The sequence below is a fragment of the Uranotaenia lowii genome, chromosome 3 (genome assembly GCF_029784155.1).
Source record: "Uranotaenia lowii strain MFRU-FL chromosome 3, ASM2978415v1, whole genome shotgun sequence".
Lineage (NCBI taxonomy): Eukaryota > Metazoa > Arthropoda > Insecta > Diptera > Culicidae > Uranotaenia > Uranotaenia lowii.
In genome coordinates, this window is record NC_073693.1 from 322,476,804 (window position 1) to 322,498,114 (window position 21,311).

Sequence of the window (21,311 nt, forward strand, 5' to 3'; positions counted from 1 at the left end):
ACAATGAACTTACCCCAAGGATGTAAATCGGTTTATCGAAGACAACTTCTATGCGTACCGTATCCATGCTTTCTTCGGCTACCAAAGTAGCTACCCCATCCCATCTACCGTCTGACGTAGCAATATTGGGACTCATTACCTGGCACGACGAGTTGAAGCGCGAGTCGTGATTATTCGTAAAATTTCTTGGAACATCCGTTAGAGGTGCAGCTCGGGGATTTTGAACTGGATACACGTAGCCTCGATTGGACACTAGAACTGGATAACCACTAGCACCTACAAACTCTCTACTGGAGGCAACAGGTTGTTGCCTGAGCGTCCAAGTGGATGGAGCAAAACGGTAAACGGTGGGACGATCCTTGGCTATGGTGGACCTGGGCTCTTCCGGAAGCTTTGGGCATAGAACTTTTCCATTTAACTGAATTACTTCCAGCCATGGCATAAGCGTTGTAGAGAAGTTAACTTCTATTTTAAGCTTGAGCGTTGCTCCAGCATGCACATTGAAGTTTTGTTTCACTATGCGAAAATCTCGGTTATTAGTCGTTGATGAGGTGCCGAAGTAAGTCTGAAAAAATTGTAGAGAATGTTGTATCATTCGTCAATGGAAACAAATTAAACCTTTTCAAGTCATTATTAATTTCTGTTTTCACCTGAAGGGCTGCAATTTCTTAAGTGATCAAGGGGGAATCCCACATTCTAGAAAAAAAAGTCGCTCAAGGTACGTAACGATGCGAAATAAAACTAGTCCACTGATGTCCATCGGACAATTATTATTTATTATGCATTAATACATTCTATGGCATTCGTAATCACGCCTCGGATGGGTTGTTTACTAATAGAATCGTGACGGCGTGATCGATTCGAATACAACAACATTGACCACAACCGATAGAAGACTCAAAAATAAGTCTGTCTGATAGATAGTCTACGTAATCGAGGCACGTGTACGTCACGAGTGACTAAGAATGCAAGTAATCCTATACTCACCCCAAGTAAATCAACAGCTCGATCGAACCGTATGTCCACCTGGACATCCCGAAGGGGCACGTTCGTTTTCAGCAGCAGCGTTGCTTCGTATCGCTTTGCGTCGTAATCTTCCTGGTCAAGCGTAAAAAACTCGTTACATCCCGGTGGTTCCTCCACAGGAGCAATCTGCGGCTGCGACAAATGCCCATCAACGTTGACGTAACGGCCTGGATAGGCGCCACCTTGTGATTGTATTATCAGCAACAACAGAGCGTAACGGAACAGACGCCGGGAGATATGGTTCCCGTTTGGCGCTAGGAAAGCGGATGTAGGTGGATTCATTTTGAAAAAAAAAATCGCGCGGACGGGACTAACGTCTACTAACTTAATTGATACGCGATGAGCATCCTCACCGATCGAAGGTTGCTCTAGTAATGATCTCTAGCGAATAAAACTTACTTACATCGTCTAAGATTACAGATTGCAATGGCAATGTGTTGTCAGCATTGAGATCACTCACAGTTTACCGCTAGTAACTGGAAGTAGTGCATTTACATATTCTGTTTAAGGAGTCTGTATCGACAAGTCTAATTATATGAATGTAAGTTTATTGTCACTGGTGTGGAAATTTAAAGCTTTGTTTTACTTTTTTTTATTAGTTTTGGTAAAATTAAGATTGTTTGCAGTGATTCGGTGATTTATTGCTTATGAAAATGAAATTCCTATGTGTTGTTTTCAATGTATGGCGACCGTCTAAGTTTTTAAGACTCTGAAATTGCTTTGCCAGGAGCCTCCTACAGGTGCTCTAAAAATGGCTCAAAAGACAAGACCTGATAAAACGGCAGGGTTTCTATTGGTAAACAACCAAATAACACCAAAAACCTAACGTGTGTTGAAGGATTCCAAATAATTATACAAACACTAGCTTTGTTACACCTTTCGAAAATAAACGATATTTTCAGAAATTATTCAAATTTTTAATGTTTTGTTGGCATTGTTTTAAGTCAAATTATTACATAATTCAAAAACAACCACTATAAAATGAGAGCTGCAGCTAGAGTTTTGAATTGCAATACAAAGATGACTTAAACTAATTTTCTAAATCTTAGCCTAAAATTTTTTTTAAGATCTGATAATTTTAATCTTTTTCTTTGAGCTTCGCCCTGAAAAAGGAGGGTCTCAAATTATTCGTATGTAAACAACCTAACTTATAAAAGAGGGGTTTTCGCTAGATATGTTATGGATATATGCTAAAAACTGATAAGAGAGCCCCCTGTCCTTCCCATCATACCCATTTTTTTCGTACACAAAAATCCTATTATATCAAATATAGTTCCATTATTGGTTGATAAGTGTGGTGGATATTGAAAGATATTGAGATATATAAAATAAAAATTAAAATATATAAATCACAAATGATATTGGTGGATATATTCTATGACAAAAACGTTAGACATAATTTGACGTGTAGCATTTAAGAGAACTTAACGAAAGAGCTTTAACGATTCCATTTGGAAGACATTTGAAAGAAAGAGAGCGGAAACAAAAAGTGCACACGAAAGAAAAGAAGGTCGTGTTGCGCGTCATTCTGTTAACGAATTTTACGAGGAACAGTGATGTCGTGTTTGTGTTCTGGAAGCTATCCGAAAATTAAAGCTTCAAGTACGACAATGGCGCAGCTGGTCAAACCTACGTTTGGTAAGTTAGTTGAGTAAATGTATTGTACAAAGATCCTGCATAAAAAAAAAAGATTTCCCGCAGCACCAATTCGATTACAGATTCGGAACAATCGTAACGAGTGCAATTTGAATGCCGATGAAAGACTCGCGCTAGTTGAATGAATGATACCGATGAAAGACTCGGGGTAATTTGCTTATGATTCGATGAAAGACTCGAATTAAATGGCGTGTGATAATTTCGATGAAAGACTCGGAATAGTTATATGGATATTAGAATTAAACCGATGAAAGACTCGGGCAGCACTTTTGATTTATTTGTTGTATTGAATCAAGAAGAAGCGGCCATCCGATGGAAGACTCGGAATTAATACAGACGAATTCTGCCGATGAAAGACTCGGGCTGATAAACTATTGACTCGATGAAAGACGCGAAAGTAATTTTTCCGATGAAAGACTCGGAAGGAATTTTTCCGATGAAAGACTCGGGCTGATAAACTGATGATTCGATGAAAGACTCGAAAGAAATTTCTCCAATGAATTTTCCAATGAAAGACTTGGAAATTTCACAATCTCGTTAGGCAGAATTTTTTTTTAATTGATCAGTTGATCAACTAATTAAGGAGATATTTAGAGGCTGTCTGATGAAAGATTCGGAACATTTACTGACTTATGGAAATTGATTTCTGATTCTGTGGATTTTTTGATTAATCAAAGTCTCGGACTGAGACTAATGATGTTTCATGGATGATCCTATGAAAGACCAGGAATGAGTTAAGATCAACCAACGAACGACTTTTTTTCAGATGAAAGAGTCTGAATTATAGTAGGTAGTTTGTTACTTACAGATTATCATCATAAAATCATATCATGAAATGATATTCATTCTGTGGAAGTAGTTTAGAGGAAAGGTGGAGATCATATAAGAGAATATATGTAATAATAGAGGATGAAAAAAAGATAGAAGAAACAGTTAAATAATTCAACAGATAAAAAAGGAGAGGAAAAACAAAAGGAAAAGAGAAAGTCACAAGAGAAGTGAGGATAAGGACTATTCTAAAAATATCAAATTAGACCTGATAGTAGGTTTTAGATGGAAAACAGAAAGATAAGAAAAATTTGCCAAAAAAGGAAATGCCTTGCGGAATCATGGAGAGAGAAGTGGTGCAGAAATGCGGACAGAATAAAAAAAAGGAATATAAACAAAAGTAAGTGGAGATAGAAAAAATTAGGATCCAGAGAATAATAGTTTTATAACTGAGCTACAAAAGTTTAAATAAAAAAAATCAGATACGAATGAGATTTAATAGTTAAGAGGAAAGACGGAGAACATAAAAGGGAATAGAATTATAGTAGAGGATGGAAAAAGGAAACAATAGTGAAACATAAGAAAATCGGAAAAGAGAATCAACGAAAATACTGAAGGAATGAGAAGGTATAAATGAAAAAAAAAGAGAAAATAACAAATAAACAAAAGGAGAAAATAAATAGAATGAAGAGAAAACAAAATTAATATTGATTAGAAAAAATATTCAACTTATGAATACAGAATAAATTTACTAATTGAATGGTTAGATGAAAAATTTCGATGAATATTGTAACTCCTATGAAAGATTTGGATCTTCCGGTCATCCTGAAAAAGAAAGTCGAATGATTCGAAAAAAAGACCCTCAATTATTTAGTACCAACGATAACCAATTTGGCTTACACTTGAGTGAGAAACTGAATGAAGAAAGATAAAAAAAAGGTAAAAAAAAACATATTTAAAAAAAGATAAAAAGAAAGAAAAGATAGAACCAAATGAAAAAAAAAAAAAATAATCATAAATATGAAATAGAGTCGTTAGTTAATATTTGAGAATCAATTTGATTACCAAATAAAAAAAAATTAAGAATCTTAACGAATAATGATATTAGAATGGGTAAAAAAATCATTGATGGAAGATTTTAAAAATTTTGCATATTGGGACACAAGAATCTGACTTAATAAGCATATAGATTTAATGATTCAATGAAATAATCAACTTTGATGAAAGATTTCGAGATTGAAAGACTGAAGTTCGACGAGAAGCTAAATGATATTTATTCTTGGTTTGATTAAAATTTTGAAATTCAAGCTATTACATATTGGTTATGTAAAAAGAATTATGAAGTAAGCTATTACATACTGAAAGAATAGTTAAAAAACATGAATACCATTGAAAGACTCAGAAAATGGATGAAATTGATTCAAGATTCGTATCATATTTGAAAAAAGAAGAACAAGAACGCTAAAAAAATCTTATTTCATAAGATTATTGTTAGAATGATTAAGAAAAACTCTCAGAGTAGAGGCGGGTGGTATTGTGGTGGATATTGAAAGATATTGAGATATATAAAATAAAAATTAAAATATATAAATCACAAATGATATTGGTGGATATATTCTATGACAAAAACGTTAGACATAATTTGACGTGTAGCATTTAAGAGAACTTAACGAAAGAGCTTTAACGATTCCATTTGGAAGACATTTGAAAGAAAGAGAGCGGAAACAAAAAGTGCACACGAAAGAAAAGAAGGTCGTGTTGCGCGTCATTCTGTTAACGAATTTTACGAGGAACAGTGATGTCGTGTTTGTGTTCTGGAAGCTATCCGAAAATTAAAGCTTCAAGTACGACAATAAGTTCTTAAACGATGCATCAAAATTTATATGGAACCTTCTTCTACCCCTCTCTACACTGTTAAGCGTAAGGGTCTATAATAAGCATGCCAGATTGCCCGGTTTTATCCGGGTTTGTCCGGATATTTAATATAAAATTTAGAAAAAGTGAAGCCCGGCCCGGTTGCCCGGATTCCATTGAATAATTTCCGGATTTATTAACTTTATTTGGCAAATCCAACAAAAAAAAAACAACAATCGCCTCCAACACGAGTTTTTTTGAGCAAGTTTTGTAAAAACAATCATGAAAGGTTTTTTGGAAGCCCAAAGTACAATTCAAATTGTCGATGAGTTTTGATGAAAAAATATTTTTTTTCAATTTTATTTTTGGTTTTTGTTGAGTAATTTCTGGGTTTTGAGAAAATTTGCCGGATATTGCTCGGATTTATGATCGCACTTTTGAAATCAAATGTCCGGATTTGGCCTGGATTTTATATAAAATTGTACGGTTTGTCCGGCCCGGATACTTGCTGAAAAATCTCTGGCAACCTTAGTCTATAACAATTGTAGAAACATATCTCTTACCCAAAAACCTTTCCATGCCATATTTGTTTCTATTTGTTGGCTTCTTTAGCATTAATTGAGAACTTATGCTAACAAAACTGTATTGGTCCCACCTCCCTCTTCCTTTGTACCTTCTCACTGGAAGGAAGTTTTGTCCATTTCTCGGATTTTGTAAAAAAAAAATTAATGCAAACCATCCTCTTCCCTTCCTATATTCCCAATCCTATCCACTTACTGCAAGATAAGAATTGTTTCACAAAGAAATATATTTCGTATTCAAATACCATCCCATGCGAAATTTGGTTTTATATGGGTAGTAAATTCTTGAGTTATGCATAAACTTGAAAGGGAGTACCATCCCCCCTTCCTATCTACCCATTGAATGGGGAGGTGAGAACTTAATATTCATATAAATATGTTTCGTACTCAAATACCCTTTTAATGCCAAATTTGTTTTCATTTGCTTTCCTCCTCTATATCTTTCAGTTTAAGGAAAGGTGGGACTTTATTATAGATACAATTCTCGTATTTATATATACCTCGTATACCCTCACATGCCAAATATGGTTCCATTTGATCGATCAGCTCTTCAGTTATACTGAAAATTGTAAAGGAGGTACCACACCCCTCCTCCCTCCCTCACCATTTTTCATCTACCTCTTTAAAGAAGTGTGGGATATCAAATATTCATAGAAGAATTTCTCGTACCCAAATACCCTTCCATGCGAAATTTGGTTCCATTTGCAGTTGTAGTTCTCGAGTTAGCCAGTTAAAATTGTATGAAACTCTCCTCCCCTTTTCCCTTTTCCTTGCTAGATGAAGGAAGGGTTCTCATATAATCATTAGAACATTTTTCGTTCCCAAATACTCTTGCATGTCAAATTTGGTTCCATTTACTTAATAAGTTTAAGAGTTATGTAAAAAATTATAAAAGAGGCCCCCTCTCCCCTTTATATCTCCTTACTGGAAAGATGATCATAGAAATATGCCAATGCCCAATGCCCCCACCTGCCATGTTTCAAGCAAATCGTTTTAGTAGTTTCCGAGTCTATAGGGAACAGACAGACAGACAGACAGAAATTTGTTTTATATATAGGTATATATAGATTACTCGTATTTAAATACAAATTTGGTGCCTTTCGACTGATTATCTCTCGACATCTTAAAAAAAATAACTGTGGTGGCTCCCTCTTCCCTTCCTGTGTTAACAGGAATCAAAGGGGGTCTCAACAACCATAGAGTCTTTTTCCGTATCCAAATATCCTCCTATGTTAAATTTTGTTCCATTTGCTCCATTATTTCACCAGTTCTAAAAAAAAATGTATGGGAGCCCCCTTCGCCTTTATGTTGCTCTAATGAAAGGTGAGAAGAGATTCAAAAAATCTTGGGAACATATCGTTCACCTAAATACCCTTGCATGCCAAATTTGATTCGAATTGCTTGATCTGTTATCGAGTATTGCAAAAATTTGTACGGGCTCCATCCCTTCTTTCTATGTTATTCGGGAGGAGTTTCAAACAATCATAGAACCTTTTCCCATATCCAAATATCCTCCCAAGCCAATTTGGTTCCATTTGCTCAAAAAGTTATAGAGAATTTTGCAATAAAAATGGTACGGAAGCCCCCCTCCCCCTTTCAATCTCTCCACTAGAAGAAGGGAAGAGTCTCAAATAATCATAGAAAAATTTTTCGTATCGAAATACTCTCACATGCCAAATTTGGTTTCATTTGCTTGAGAATGATCCTCAAGTTATGTCAAAAATTATAAGAGAGCCCCCTCCGCTTCCTATCTCCCTACTGGAAAGAAAGAGGGGTCTCGAATAATCATAGAAATATTTCTCGTACCCAAATATCATCTCATGCCAAATTTGATAATATTTGTTTGATCGGTTCCCGAGTTATAAAAACATTTGTTTTTTGTTTGGGAGGCTCTCCCCTTCTAGAAAAGGAAAGGGTCTCAAACCATTATAGAAACCTTCCCTTGCCTCCAATACCCCATCTGCTAAGTTTCACGCAAATTGAGTCTATAGGCAACAGACAGAAATTCATTTCTATTTACATTTAGATGCAAGGCATATCAAAAATGTATCATTTTGGTCATTTTTACCATTTTTGTAACTTTAGTCATTTGTCATTTGTCTTTTGTCATACAGATAACAAAGTTATGGGTCGAATAAACCCAGGAGGTTTTAGTTTAAAATTCCCTCCTGCACGATTAAACAGGTCATCACTTAATCAAGTTGTTCTCTTAGAATGCGTTTTTGATTGTATTCTCGTACATTTGAAGGACTATCCTAGAGAACAATAAAAGAATCACTTTTGTGAACATTGTAAGGTGTCTTTCGCAAATTGAAATGGTTAACATGTGCGGAAGCATGAGTTTTTCTATCAAAAAGCTAATCTAACTGAACATTTTATTTACCTACATAAAAAGGAAACTAGTTTATCCTGAGCGATTGAATATTTCGACCGCAAGTCTGGCATACGATGGAACATTAGAACGCTCAACCAAGAATGGGTAAAGGTTGCCACTAAATTTTCACAGGACAATAACCAACAGAGCTAACTTTCTCAAAAGACATTTTGACAGTAGGATTAGGCGAAATTTACATTCTCAATTTCCATTAAACAAAATTTATAAAAAAATGCGTATAAGTTTGTTACCTTTTATTACAACTGTAATACGTATTCATATATTTATTTGAGGGACACTTTGGTTAGTTTATTTGATAATATTTTCCAAAAATCTAAAGGGCTGATTAAAACCCTGGTTAAAATTTTACATGAAACTCTGAATCCACTGTAGAAATTTCGCCACATCAGTAAAAACGGCATAGTGGTTGGTATCGCAACTGACGTTATTCTGCAGCGCAGCACTGACAGAAACAATCCCACGCAAATACCAATGGTTGTTCTGCTTGAATACCATGCCTCCACCACTATCACCGTTGCATACGGATGTCCCTGAAAAAAGATTTCAAAACTTTAGTTGCCACCAATACAAGATAAATACTAACAATTTTAAGACAGATTAATCACCGTTATTTATGTTTGTTACTTGATCAATCGGTCTTATCGGTGAAAAGTGATGTCTTTTTAAGTAAGAGCATGTTAAGAATTTTATAGGCGAATAAAAAGATAGAAGAAATAGAAGATGATGAAAATGAGCGGGTAGAATTTTAGCGAAGCATTGTCATAACATAGCAAATATTTGTTCAGCACGGGCCAACTATGAAGTTTTGTTCGTTCGAACTGTTAGTTTCCGCTTGTTTCGCCTCACAAGCGGAAACTTGAAATTTGAAAGAAAAAAACTTGGCCTCACTTGGCCTACTAATGTGTGATGGTAGATGCAGCTCTATCTGTATCTACCAGTTCATAGTAGTTGGCCCGGGCTGAACAAAAATTTACTATGTGATGATAATACTTCTAAATAAAATTTTACCCGCTCAGTTTCACCATTTTTTATTTCTTCTAACATTCTATCCATCTATAAAATTTAAAATTAATAAGAGATTCATACTAAAAAGGACATCACTTTTCACCGATAAGGCCGATAAATCGTTCATTTCTATCTTACCATTCCTGAAGCCAGCGCAAAACGACGTATTGGAGGTCACCTTGCTGAAGAAGTCCCTGTTTGACCATATGCAGGTTTCATGAGCTACAACTGGCATTTGAGCATAAGACAGTTCTTCACTAACGAGACCCTGCTCGTTGTATCCCCATCCCGGAACAAATCCCACCTTATTGATCAGAACCTTGTAGTCTTCATCAAAATTCCACAAACAGGCCGGTCTAATGAAATGGGTAAACTTCACGTCGTTCCGAAGTCGCAGTACGGCAATATCCGCAAAAAATCTTCGATAGTTATAATCGGGATGGATGTGAATCCGATCGATTTTGGCATCCTGTTCCGGTCCGGTCCACTTTTTGAGATTCGTTTTTCCCAAATACAGCAACAAACTGCCGGGATCGATTGGATCGCTACTTTTATCATGAGCAACACAGTGAGCCGCAGTGATGGCAATCCGCTTCGATACAACAGTAGCTCCACAAAGGTACTTCAGCTCGGTCACCGTCGATCGATACAGAGCACCATGCCAGGGGAATTGAGAAGCCTGAGCTGTGTTTCCGTGAGTCACCAGTGGATTAGCCTTAGGAACGATGGTTCCACAAATGTCATCATCGAAAGAATTGATGTAGTGGGTCTGTGGGATTCAAAAATATCCTATTCAAGCTTCTTTTATTAAGATTTTTTTTTGCTAAAAATACAGAACTTACCGTTGTTTCCGGATTTTTAATAAAAGCATAATCGCCTTGAAAAAAGGTTGGTTTTCTCGTTGTCGTTGTCCTCGTTTGCTGATGGTGGTAATCACTTTCAAAAAATCCCGATATTTCTGCTGCCCCTGAACTTCTGTCAACTTGAACTGTTGGAGGATCAGTGGAAATTCTACCCATTAAAACAGATCCTGTATTCCTAAGACCTCCGACATACAAATGGTCCTTATGGGTAGCTGGAGTTGTTCTTTCGGTGGAACCTCCGGTTGGTTTCTTCCAAATCGTTGGATCCTGGATCGGGTCATATAGTTTCGTGGGATGAGCTGATTCTTGAGTCCTTCTGTGTTGGTCAGTTCTCTCTGAGGGAGTTGTCTGGACAAAACTGTTGGAAATATAATCAATTGATAAATTAGATAATGTTCTTTCAAGAACAAATATTTCAGTGGTTTTCAAAGTGGGCCTTACCGCCCAGAGGGCGGTAGAAGGACTCAGAAAGGCCGATTTATGTGGCATTTCGGTACAAATGTGTGCCAAACTATCCTTAGGGAAGTGATGAGCTTTAAAATATCGGGACAGGAGGGTGGTGAGCACAAAAGCTCAAAAAAAAATCATTTCTTATTTCCTGTTGGAAGTGTTAAGTATTGGCATACTCTCACAGTTTGAAATGAATATTTTATTATTCTGTTATTTTTGTACAGAAACATGCTCACCACGTATATTTAATGAATTATGTTTTCAAATAAGATCGTTTAGGTCCGACGGGGTTTTTTTTTCAAGTTTTACGTGAAAATTATAACAAGTTCTGAAAACTTCAGTTCCGATCTAAAGATTCTGAAGAGCTTTTTGAGAATTTCACCATAGCCAGTTTTTTTGGAACTGCCATCTATGAAAAGTATTATAAACCGAGAAGATCAGTTATTCAGGTCACCTGTCTTTGACTTTGAAACTAAGCACCCTAATGGGCTAAATTTTTCAAATATATGTTATTTTTAAAATTAGAGCTTAGAAGTTAGAAGTGTTGAAAAAATGAAAGGGCAGCCACTGAAAGGATAGACTCTAATATTATTAAATAATGTTTTTCTGTTCACAAATCCTGACCTCATTTTTTTTCTAATAATTTGTTTGTGTTTAAAATTAGGTCTCCGTATTCATTTATTCATAAGTTCCCAATTTCGGCCAAAATAAATGTTTTACTTGTACAAAATTCCCAAGCAACCGAAAGTCACGTATTTAATTGAATGAAGGCATTGAAAGTTACATATTGACTGACAAAGAGAATCAACAGCCCAATTCCCTTTGGTGAACTTTATGTACACGGAGAAAAAAGACGACAGTTGTTTCAATTATTTCAGCTTGTTATACCAATAATCGTAATGCAGTTGATTTTTTCGCATTCAATTACTTATATAATAGATTCAACTACAAACTTCTAATTGTCCTTACGCAATCAACTATCAATATAATGCATTCAACTGTATGATTTATTTTATGCATTAAACTATAAATACAATAGATTCAACTACAAACTGCTGATTGATCTTGTGCAATCAACTATGAATATAATAGATTCAATTGTAATGGTATAATTGATTCAATTGTACCAATATAATTGATCCAACTGTAGATATGGTAGATTCAATTACAATTGTATGATTGATTATAGGCATTCAACTATAAATATAATAGATTCAACTGTAGTGGTATAATTGATTCAACTGTAAATATGATAGATTCAACAGTAGTGGTATAATTGATTCATTTGTCAATATGATAGATTCAACTACAATTGTTTCATTGATTTTAGGCATTCAACTGTAAATATGATAGATTCAACTGTAGTGGTATAATTGATTCAATTGTAAATATAATAGATTCAACTACAAATGTATGATTGATTCTAGGTATTGAACCATAAATATAGTAAATAAAACTGTATTGTTATGATAGATTGTGTGTTACTTGAATACTATAGTGTTCATCAGCAAAAACAAAAAAAAGTAAGTGTGGGACCCAATACGTGTTCCCTGTAGCGATCGTATCGCTGTTTTTGGGGCTCTCTCCGGTGATGGAGAAACATTTTTCTCTACCAGTTCGTGGCAGCGGTCTTGTAGAAGGCCGACAGTTCCCGTAATTGGAAAAAGTACACCTACTCTGGCTGCCCGGGAAATCGATGTGGGTCTCGACGTTCTTTTACACGATCCTGGCAGGATTCCACAAGAAACATTACGGTAAGTCAGCGTATGATAGATTTATGTCATGAAATTGAATAAATTTCGCCCCACAAGGCCAATCTTCGCCGGGTGCAGAAGCACGGACATCTTCCGGGACCGATTAGTTAAGACGCAAAATTTCCTGGGCAACCATGCATCAAGATCCAAAAAGAAAACCAGCGGAGGAACCAGGACATGGATATCGGGATTTCCGGTCAGGTTTTCTAGCATCATGGCGGCTTAAACGAACTAAATGCAAAATGCTAAAATAATAAAAAAAATTAAACGTAGCCATAAAATTATTCCGAAAAAGTGCTTCAGATATGATAACTTCCAATATATACAGAAATTGAATGTACAATATTTATAGTTGACCTCAGTGAATCAATCATAGAAATAAAATTGAATTTATCATATTTATAATTAAATCAATCATATTATTATACATAATTGTAATTGAATCTATCATATTTATAATTAAATCAATCATATAATTAAAATTGATTCTACTATTTATATAGTTGAATCTATTATATTTATAGTTGAATGAACAAAATTAATCATACAACTATAGTTGAATGTATTATATACATTGTTGACTGTGCGAAATCAATCAGATTGTCTATTATATGTATTGTTGAAATTTTAATAATTATAGTTAGCCGAGAATTAATCAGATATATGATTGAATATAAGTGGATTATTGTTGGAAATACTATACCTTTTTTCCGTGTACTCATTAATGAACTTGAAAGTTGCAAAAGTGATTAATATGTACGTTGTATGTGACTTGTTTTGCCCAGTTCCCATGAGTGAACTATATGTACTCATTAACGAACTTGAAAGTTGCAAAAGTGATCTATACGTACGTTATAGTCACATAAAGGGCACAACAGTGCTCTAACCGAGATTCGGTAAGTAGCACAAAGGGCACAAAAGTGCTCAAAACGGGATTTGGTAAGTCACAAAATGTGCATTGATGTGCTTCCAACATCAAATCATCACTTCGAGTTTTAGTTTCAGTTAGAACAACATCTAGGCGTGGTCTTGTGGTAGTGTGTTCGATTCTCACCACGATCCCCAAGCCGGGCAAGTTTTTTTTCCAATAAGTAATTTGGTAATTTAGTGACCATTCTGATGCGATCTATGTAGGAAATGTAGGAAAGAAGAAATTGAGCAATTTGTCGAGTTTGGAACCCGCGCGAGGCATCATGGCAGCACCGGTACAGAACATAGTAAATAATCAACAGAAGGTTATATGAACCGAAGCCAAGGGATTCCTCTCCCATGCCAAATTTGGTTCTATTTGCTTAACCATTTTTCGAGACATTAAAAAACTATGAAAGTCCTCCTGTTTTATTATCAAGAAATCATTTCTCGTACCCAAATGCTTTCTATGCAACATTTGCTCGATAATTTCTTGATTCAATTAAAAAAAAGTATGGGTCCACTCCTCTGCTTTTTCTATCTCCCCCTGAAAAGAAAGGAAGATTTTGAAATTCTCATTTCCATATACTTTCCTATGATAAGTTCGGCTTCAGTTGCTAAAAATTCTATCGATTTTTTCAAAAAATCGTTTGAGAGCTCATCGAACCCCTATTTATCCCCCACTCATTAAGGGAGGGTTATCGAATTAGCATAGAAACATTTATTCCTTTTTTTCCTTTTTTTATTCCATTTATTCCAAATATCCTCCCCTACTAAAGTTGGTTTCTTTCCTGTGACTTATTCTATAGATATGATGTATGAGGTTCCCGTCTCCCTCACTCAATGGAAGAAGGGAAGTGTGACAAATTATTAAAGAAACATTGCTCGTATCAAAATACAATCCCATACCAAATTCGGTGCATTTCAACTGAAGATGTCGAGATCTTTAAACAAAATGTTGATGGCCACCTTCCCTCTTCCTATTTGTTCATTGAGATCAAGGAGGGGTCTCAAACAACCATAAAGTCTTATTCTGTGTCCAAATATGCTCCCATGCCAAATTTAGTTCCGTTTCCTCGATTATTTCTCCAGTAAAGAAAAAATTTGTCCCTTTCAGTTTCCCCACCATCTTGGGAACATTTCGTTCACCTAAATACCCTCGCATTCTAAATTTGTAATCGAGTATTGCAAAAATGTATAGGCGCCTTCCCCTCTTTTTATTTTTCCAATCAGAGTAGGGATGGGTCTCAAACAATCATAGAACCTTTTGTTCCATTTGCTCGAATAGCTTTTAAAATAGGCACTAAAATTGTATTGAAGTCCGCCTCCTCCTTTATTTCTTCTCACTGGAAGGCCTTGAAAATCAGGGCCGTAGAAAGAACCGCGAGGGGAGGGGGCTTTGCTGACCTGTTTTTAGAATATTTTTTCTCATTCAATGCATGAATAAAACAAAATGAAAAAAGGTTTTTTTTTATTATTTTTAGGTTCTTTTACAACAATAGTTTTTCCTATTTCATTTTATAGAAACTTTTGAAAATATTTTCTAAAATCTTATAAAATTTAAGCTAGATTCGTATATCCTTTAGTAATAAAATAGGAAATTTACTTTCATCGGTGGTTGAAATCTTTTAATTTTCCTAATAATCTGATGAATCAAGTTTATTTGAATCGGACATACAATCAGATATTTAAAAAAAACCATTCAACAATCTAATTCTACGCTCAAATCAAATAAGCTAAATCTATCAAGCTCTTGAGATTTGATTATATGATAAATAAAATGTTCAAAAGTAAAAGATTACATTTCTGTGAATCTTATCTGATTCTTGCAAGGGGATTATAAACTGAAATATTTAAAATGTTATCGGTACACCATAAAAATATAGAATTTTCTGCAAAATTTTGTACGGCTAGATCATATATGATAATAAATCTGTTTCATCATCAGCCAATATTTTTATTGAAAATCAATTCTACAATTTAAATCGTGTAGGAACAATAATAATAAACAACAATTCAGAAATAAATAGTTTGTAGACTTTGGTCCAGTGGTTTCTCAAATATAGAATGACGAAAAACGTGGTTTTTTGGATGGGATTTTTTTCGCGGTCTCCAATTGATTTGATTGTGAACTCATTTACGTGCTGAATCTGAATCTGAATTTTGAACATATGTTTAGAATCTGAATTCTGACCTGAATCCACAATTTGAATTGTGGATATGTTATTGAATCTCAATACGATTTATGGAATATACAAAAATCGATTTCTGAATTTGGATTCCAGATCAGAATTTAAAGTAAAGTCAAGAATTTAAATTTGTATCAGAGCCCTCAGTCACGAATCTTTGAATTAAATCTGAAATCATTGATTCAATTATTTATATTTTATCCGACTTGGGAATCTGAATTAAAGTATGAATTTCAAATTAGGAAGCTGGTTATGAGTGTTCAATTCTAGAAGCTTTCAAGCTTTGAAGCTTTGTTCTGTTTGAATTCTGCATAAAAATGAAGTTTAAGAACTTCAAATCTGAAAATGAAACATAAACTCGGAATGGTTTCCAATTGTTTTTTCACATTCAGAAAATTAATATCAAGTTATTGAAAATTCATATGAGTTTCGATGATTCATATGTTCATTGAGATCAAGGAGGTGTCTCAAACAACCATAAAGTCTTATTCCGTGTCCAAATATGCTCCCATGCCAAAGTTGGTTCCCATTGCTCGATCACTTCTCCAGTTAAGCAAAAGTATGTACTCAAATATGACAAAAAGATGAAAAACTCAAAAAGTTTAAAAACAAATACAAACTAAAGATTTAAATGACAAAAAAACAACTAAAAATGATAAAGAGTGATAAAGAATGACAAAAACAGCAAATCTGACAAAAATAAACAAACATTATTAATAAAACAAGAAAAGTGGAAAATGCATCAAAAACACTATAAAAAAAATGACTTAAAATGGTCGGAAATTGACTAAAAATAACGTTAATGATATTAATATTAGGTCTTATGTAAAAATAACTAAAAAAAAAGTTGGGAAAAAACCGTTTTATTTTGGCAACACAAAATGTGCGGGCGTGTTGCCAAAATCAAACGGGGTCTGTATTTAAGTTTGTAAAAATTATTTTTCATCAATTAAATTTTAATAAAATTTCAACATTATTCAAAAGAGAACTATTTTTTCATGGCAACTGAGCTTCTAGATTGTCTAAGCTTAACGTAACTTGAATTTTTGAAGGTTGAAGGAGCCACAATAGGAGTGATCATCAATTTAATAAATAATCCCTTTAAATTTAAAAACAAAATCGGCCCTTTAAATGCGGGAGTAATTTTTAAATAGAGGCAACTTTGCACATGCTTCATGAAAACACTCAGTCATTGATTTTGTTTATAACATGCATTGTTTATTATTAACGACACTTTACCATCCTTGTGGCATCCGTGTCTGCTTAATAACATTTATTAAATATGAAAATCTTCATTCGTATAATTGGAAGAGTCTATCTATACAAAAAATCATATTATTTCTTATAAAAATATTTGTCAATTCAATAAATCATCATCAATTATATCGAAAAGCTTACGGTTATCAGTTATTAAAAAAATCCATCGAGCATTTCATCTTATTTTTGTTAATTTTCTAAGCGAACTCCCGCCTTTTGCATTTGGAGGATATGACATTATTATAGAAACTATTCCCGGTCTTGAACGGGTACAACCAAATTTCACTTAGATCGGTTGAGTAGTTTTCAAAAATTGTTTAAATTAAGTCATATTTTTATTGTATTGGAGCTCCCCTCCTGTTAGAACGGCTTTTAAGTATTTAAGAAACCGACCCCAAAAACACTTACATAACATTTTTCAAATTGGTCGGTTCAGTAGTTTTCGAGTCTATCGGGAACAGACAGACAAATAGAAAAACATATTCAATGAAAAAAAAATCAATACAACATATCATATTATAAGATCAAAACCTGTTTGCCAAATCAATCAATATTTATAAATTTTTGATAGAATTTGTTCGAAAATTGAAGAAATTTAATAATAACTTTGAAGATTGTGTATAGGAGCCCCCTTTACAAAAACTAACAATAATCTCATGAAATCAAGTATTTTATAATGTTCCAAATTTGATCAAAATCGTACGAAAATTGTTTGAGCTCTGATATACTTTACATTCAATATTTAAGAACCCCCCTATCCTACAAAAATATTTGTAAATAGAATGATTGATCCAAATACATGAAAAACTGTCCACCACCATAATAAATCATTTTACTAAGTCGAAACACGATTGTGTGGGAAATTTGATGAAAATTTTTAATAAATTGTATGGATTGTGTCATATTTTATGTAAATTTTGTATGGGAGCCCCTCTCCCTTAAGTTGGAGGGGTTTTAACTATTATAGAAACCATCTCCGGCCCTAAAATCCCTAAAACGGTAAATTTGACGATGATCGGTTCCGTAGTTTTCGAGTCTATAGGGAACAGACAGACGGACAAACATTCATTTTTATATATATATATAGATCTAAGTTATTTCATGTCACCCTATCAGAAAAGGGGTAGGCTAAAAAGCGGCACATTATCCAAAAAAAACGGGAAAATTGTGCCTTAAAACAGCTCGGCTAGTTTCGAAGTTTCGAGGTTTAATTCACGACCGTTTAGATCACCGCTGGTTTTATCTTTTGGGGATTCTCGTTGATGTTGTTCGGTGATGTTCAGAAGAAAAGATTTGCTTGTTTTTTACGTCTCGTTTTACTGTTTTATTTCAACCATCTTCAGAAACTATTTGGTTATGTACGTTTTATTAATTAAGCTTTAATTATTATAATTTTTTTTCTCCTCATTTTACATTACAAAATAGTTTCTGAAGATGGTTGAAATAAAACAGTAAACCAAAACGTAGTAAACACGCAAATCTTTTCTTCTAAACATCAGCGAACAACATCAACGAGAACCCCCAAAAGAAAAAAAAAAGTTTCGAGGTTATGGCTGAGGGCGATCAGTTACCCTTAGTATGAGTCTCATACTAACGGCGGAAATTATTTTGCAGTAGGTACATATTTTACACAGCATTAGAAATAGTAAAATAAACTTATCGAATAAATAAATACCTCGATTCAATGGCGGGAGCATTCGTAAAACTTTTCACATTCTGGTACACAGGTTCAAGTCTCAATGTGCTACTTTTTAGAGAAGCCGAAGTAGTAGATGATGTGGGATGGTTTCTACTAGACAGCGCTGAATCTCGTTGAGGAGTTCCTGAGTTGATTGGTTGAACCGTTTGGAATGAATGATGATTCCTTAAACGAATTTAGGAAAATATTTAGATTGATCTTGAAGATAATTGCACCAAATTTTTAAATAAATTACCCTAGATTGGATTCAAGTTTCGATTGATTTCCAACTTCCTGTAACGTAACCGGTTTTTCAAAACTTTTAATCACGGTAGGTTTTTCCGAAATCGTGGCCCTATTTGATTCATCCACACAGATGTTTTGCCCGTTGAAGCGTATTTGTCGTAGCATCGGTACCGTTCCATGCTCGTGGTATTTCACGTAAAATTTCAAAATCAACGTTTCTCCAGTATTCAACCGATAAGTCTTGTCCTCGATGTGGAAGTGGAGATTATCCTTGGTGGTCACATCTTTGAAATATGCCTGTCAACGTTGGAAATCCAGTTGAAATCGTTTAAAGTGTTTGAACTGATATTTTCTCAGAAAAAATGGTTTCGTACCCCAAAGACAAACACCTGCCCATCGAAGATGACGTCGATGAAGATGCCATGCAACGCGACGCTCGTTTTGAGACGCAGAGTCCCGTACCATGTGTCCGAGGTGTCTTCCTGTTCGTCATAGCTGAACACCGATGGGCATGGTGAACTTTTAGCTTCTACATATACTATCAAGAGTAGCGCACACACCAGCAAATAGACAGCTAGATTAATCTGTGAGTAATAAGAAATTTTATTATGATTGTAAAATGTTTTATGAATACTGAAAAAACCCATATTTAAATTTCTTGCTATGATATAAACATTTCAACAACAACTTTATCGTAGATATCACTAAAAGAGACAACCGCGTCCAAAGTTAATATAAAGCTCATTAGCCAGCACAGAAACACCAACTATCAAAAACCACTAATGTGGAGATGCCAATAAGCGATAATCGTTATCAGCCATTTCCGAGATTATCGGCCCGTTTGACACTAATCGCTTCATTAGGCTATTTGTCGTGATATCCGACAAATTCATCGATAGAGCCTGTTCTACGGATATCCAATTATCGTAATCAATCAACCTTCATAATCGGCAGGCAGCTACTCGGCGCTAATCAAATGCATTTATCACTTTGTGTAAATCTCCAAATCACTAGCCGTGGCACGATTGCTAGACAGCTCAATATTCCTGCTTTCTATATCCCGACACTAAATTGAAATCAATCAACCGAAAATGTGTGTTAATTAATATCGACTGTGGTTTTGTGGGATCAATTTTTTAGCTGTCGTGGAACGATTCGCGCAACACCAGGGGTAATCGAGAACTGAACCTGAACCTCGGCTGAATCTCCAGTCGGAATCAACTCTTCGTGTCGTAAAATCCAGTATTTTAATAAGCTAGTGTCTTACGTGAACGTCTACAGCTATTGCGACATTTCAGGTTTTATACGATTAGAATGTGTATTTACTAAATCTTACTAAACGCATACAGGTAAGTCGGGGTCAGAAATTCAATTGACAGGTGCAGTCATGAGGCACTGAGACTGAGACAAGCTGCTTGCAGTTGGTGGAGATACGCTTAATTATTGTTTACATTAGAAGAAACAAGCCGATTGGTGATGATAAATTTTTACGTGTGACAAAGATGCTCAGACTACAACAGTGCTGAATTCCCACGTAACAATAACTGGAAAAGTTGTTGATTTGATAGAATTTTAGACATATGTATCTGTGCATAAGCAAGTAGGTATGTTAGCTTTTCACTCTTGAGAGAAAAAAAATCATATGCATACACATAGATACACCGTCTACTAATCCGATTTAGGCTTTACTGACTGAACAAACATGAACAACATAAGATTAACATTTAACACCCAGTACCGAGACGGGAATCGAACCCATGTCATCAGTGAGCCAGCGATTACCGTCTTACCACGCCAAACGCTACATTCAAATTTCATTAGGCAAAAAATGGGAAACATGAATACATCGCAGTGAAAAGGGTCCAACCAAGGTGAGTCTCAAGAGTAGTGTCGAAACTGATGCAAAAAATATACCGGGAAAGTAACAGTGCCGTCACAGTTTATATCACTATTTAAACAATGCAAAAATTCTACAACCTCCACTCAACATTCATTTGGCCAGCCTTCAGCCAGCTGGGAAAATTTTGACTTCATTTTCGCCCTCTCCACTGTATCTAACCCTCGTCTATTTTTTGCCAATTCGCCCAAATGCGCTCGAAATCTTGTGTTTCTACAACATTTTCTTTCTCGTGAATTTAAGTAGAATGAGAAATCAATTGGCCAATACAACTGCAGTCCCCATAATTCAAATTCTGTATTCAGTGGAAAATTTATGATTGGCGGACATGTTTAAAACTTATGCCTTTATAAAAAATAAGAATAACGATGAATTTTGTTTAATAAATATATTTGTTATAAAATTTGAGAGTTTATAAGATTCATAGTTAAAAAAGATTGTTTCCGAATTCAGATTTCGAATACCAACCTTCTGACATATTTTGCACTAAAAACTATTTTAACGAATCCAGATTCAGAACTTTTGTTTGGCATACGCATTTAAAATCAAGATTTTTGGTTAACCCTCATCCGTACCTGAAACTTTTACCCGTTAAAGTTCCTGGAGTGTGAATTTGACACTTCTGACTAAAACCACTATATCGATTTCATTTTTCAATCGATTTTTATAGAATTTATATTTTGTAAAATGTAGCTCAAATATGTTTTTTCAGATAATATTCAGCTAGAACACCTCAGTTTTCCGTAATTCAAAGCCTAAGAAAAAGTCTGAAAAACCATGCTT

At 34.7% G+C, this 21,311-nt stretch overlaps 3 protein-coding genes across 3 annotated transcripts in view; 1 reads left to right on the forward strand and 2 right to left on the reverse strand.

Moving 5' to 3' along the window:
* Window positions 1-1,389, reverse strand: part of LOC129753798 (uncharacterized) — a 10,573-nt gene extending 9,184 nt beyond the window's left edge. The window contains exons 1-2 of the mRNA XM_055749647.1: window positions 988-1,389; window positions 14-565 (exon numbers count right to left, since the gene is read on the reverse strand). Of these exons, the coding sequence (XP_055605622.1) occupies window positions 14-565; window positions 988-1,308 (873 nt within the window). The 5' untranslated portion in view covers window positions 1,309-1,389. The remainder of the gene's footprint in view (window positions 1-13; window positions 566-987) is intronic.
* Window positions 1-21,311, forward strand: part of LOC129751284 (galactosylgalactosylxylosylprotein 3-beta-glucuronosyltransferase P-like) — a 319,836-nt gene that overhangs the window by 127,502 nt on the left and 171,023 nt on the right. The gene's annotated exons all lie outside the window — the stretch shown is intronic.
* Window positions 8,499-19,822, reverse strand: LOC129751283 (uncharacterized). The gene is made up of 7 exons (XM_055746683.1): window positions 19,571-19,822; window positions 19,006-19,215; window positions 18,642-18,928; window positions 18,383-18,571; window positions 10,128-10,506; window positions 9,424-10,054; window positions 8,499-8,810 (listed from the first exon to the last, which is right to left on the reverse strand). Exons 1-7 carry the CDS (start codon window positions 19,574-19,576, stop codon window positions 8,626-8,628), a joined length of 1,887 nt encoding a protein of 628 aa, XP_055602658.1. The 5' UTR covers window positions 19,577-19,822; the 3' UTR covers window positions 8,499-8,625.

Coding starts and splice junctions, on each gene's coding strand:
- LOC129751283 (XM_055746683.1), bottom strand. Junction 10,055..10,127: donor TTAAAAATCCGGAAACAACG/GTAAGTTCTGTA, acceptor TGAATCCCACAG/ACCCACTACATCAATTCTTT. Junction 8,811..9,423: donor TTGCGCTGGCTTCAGGAATG/GTAAGATAGAAA, acceptor ATCTTTTTTCAG/GGACATCCGTATGCAACGGT.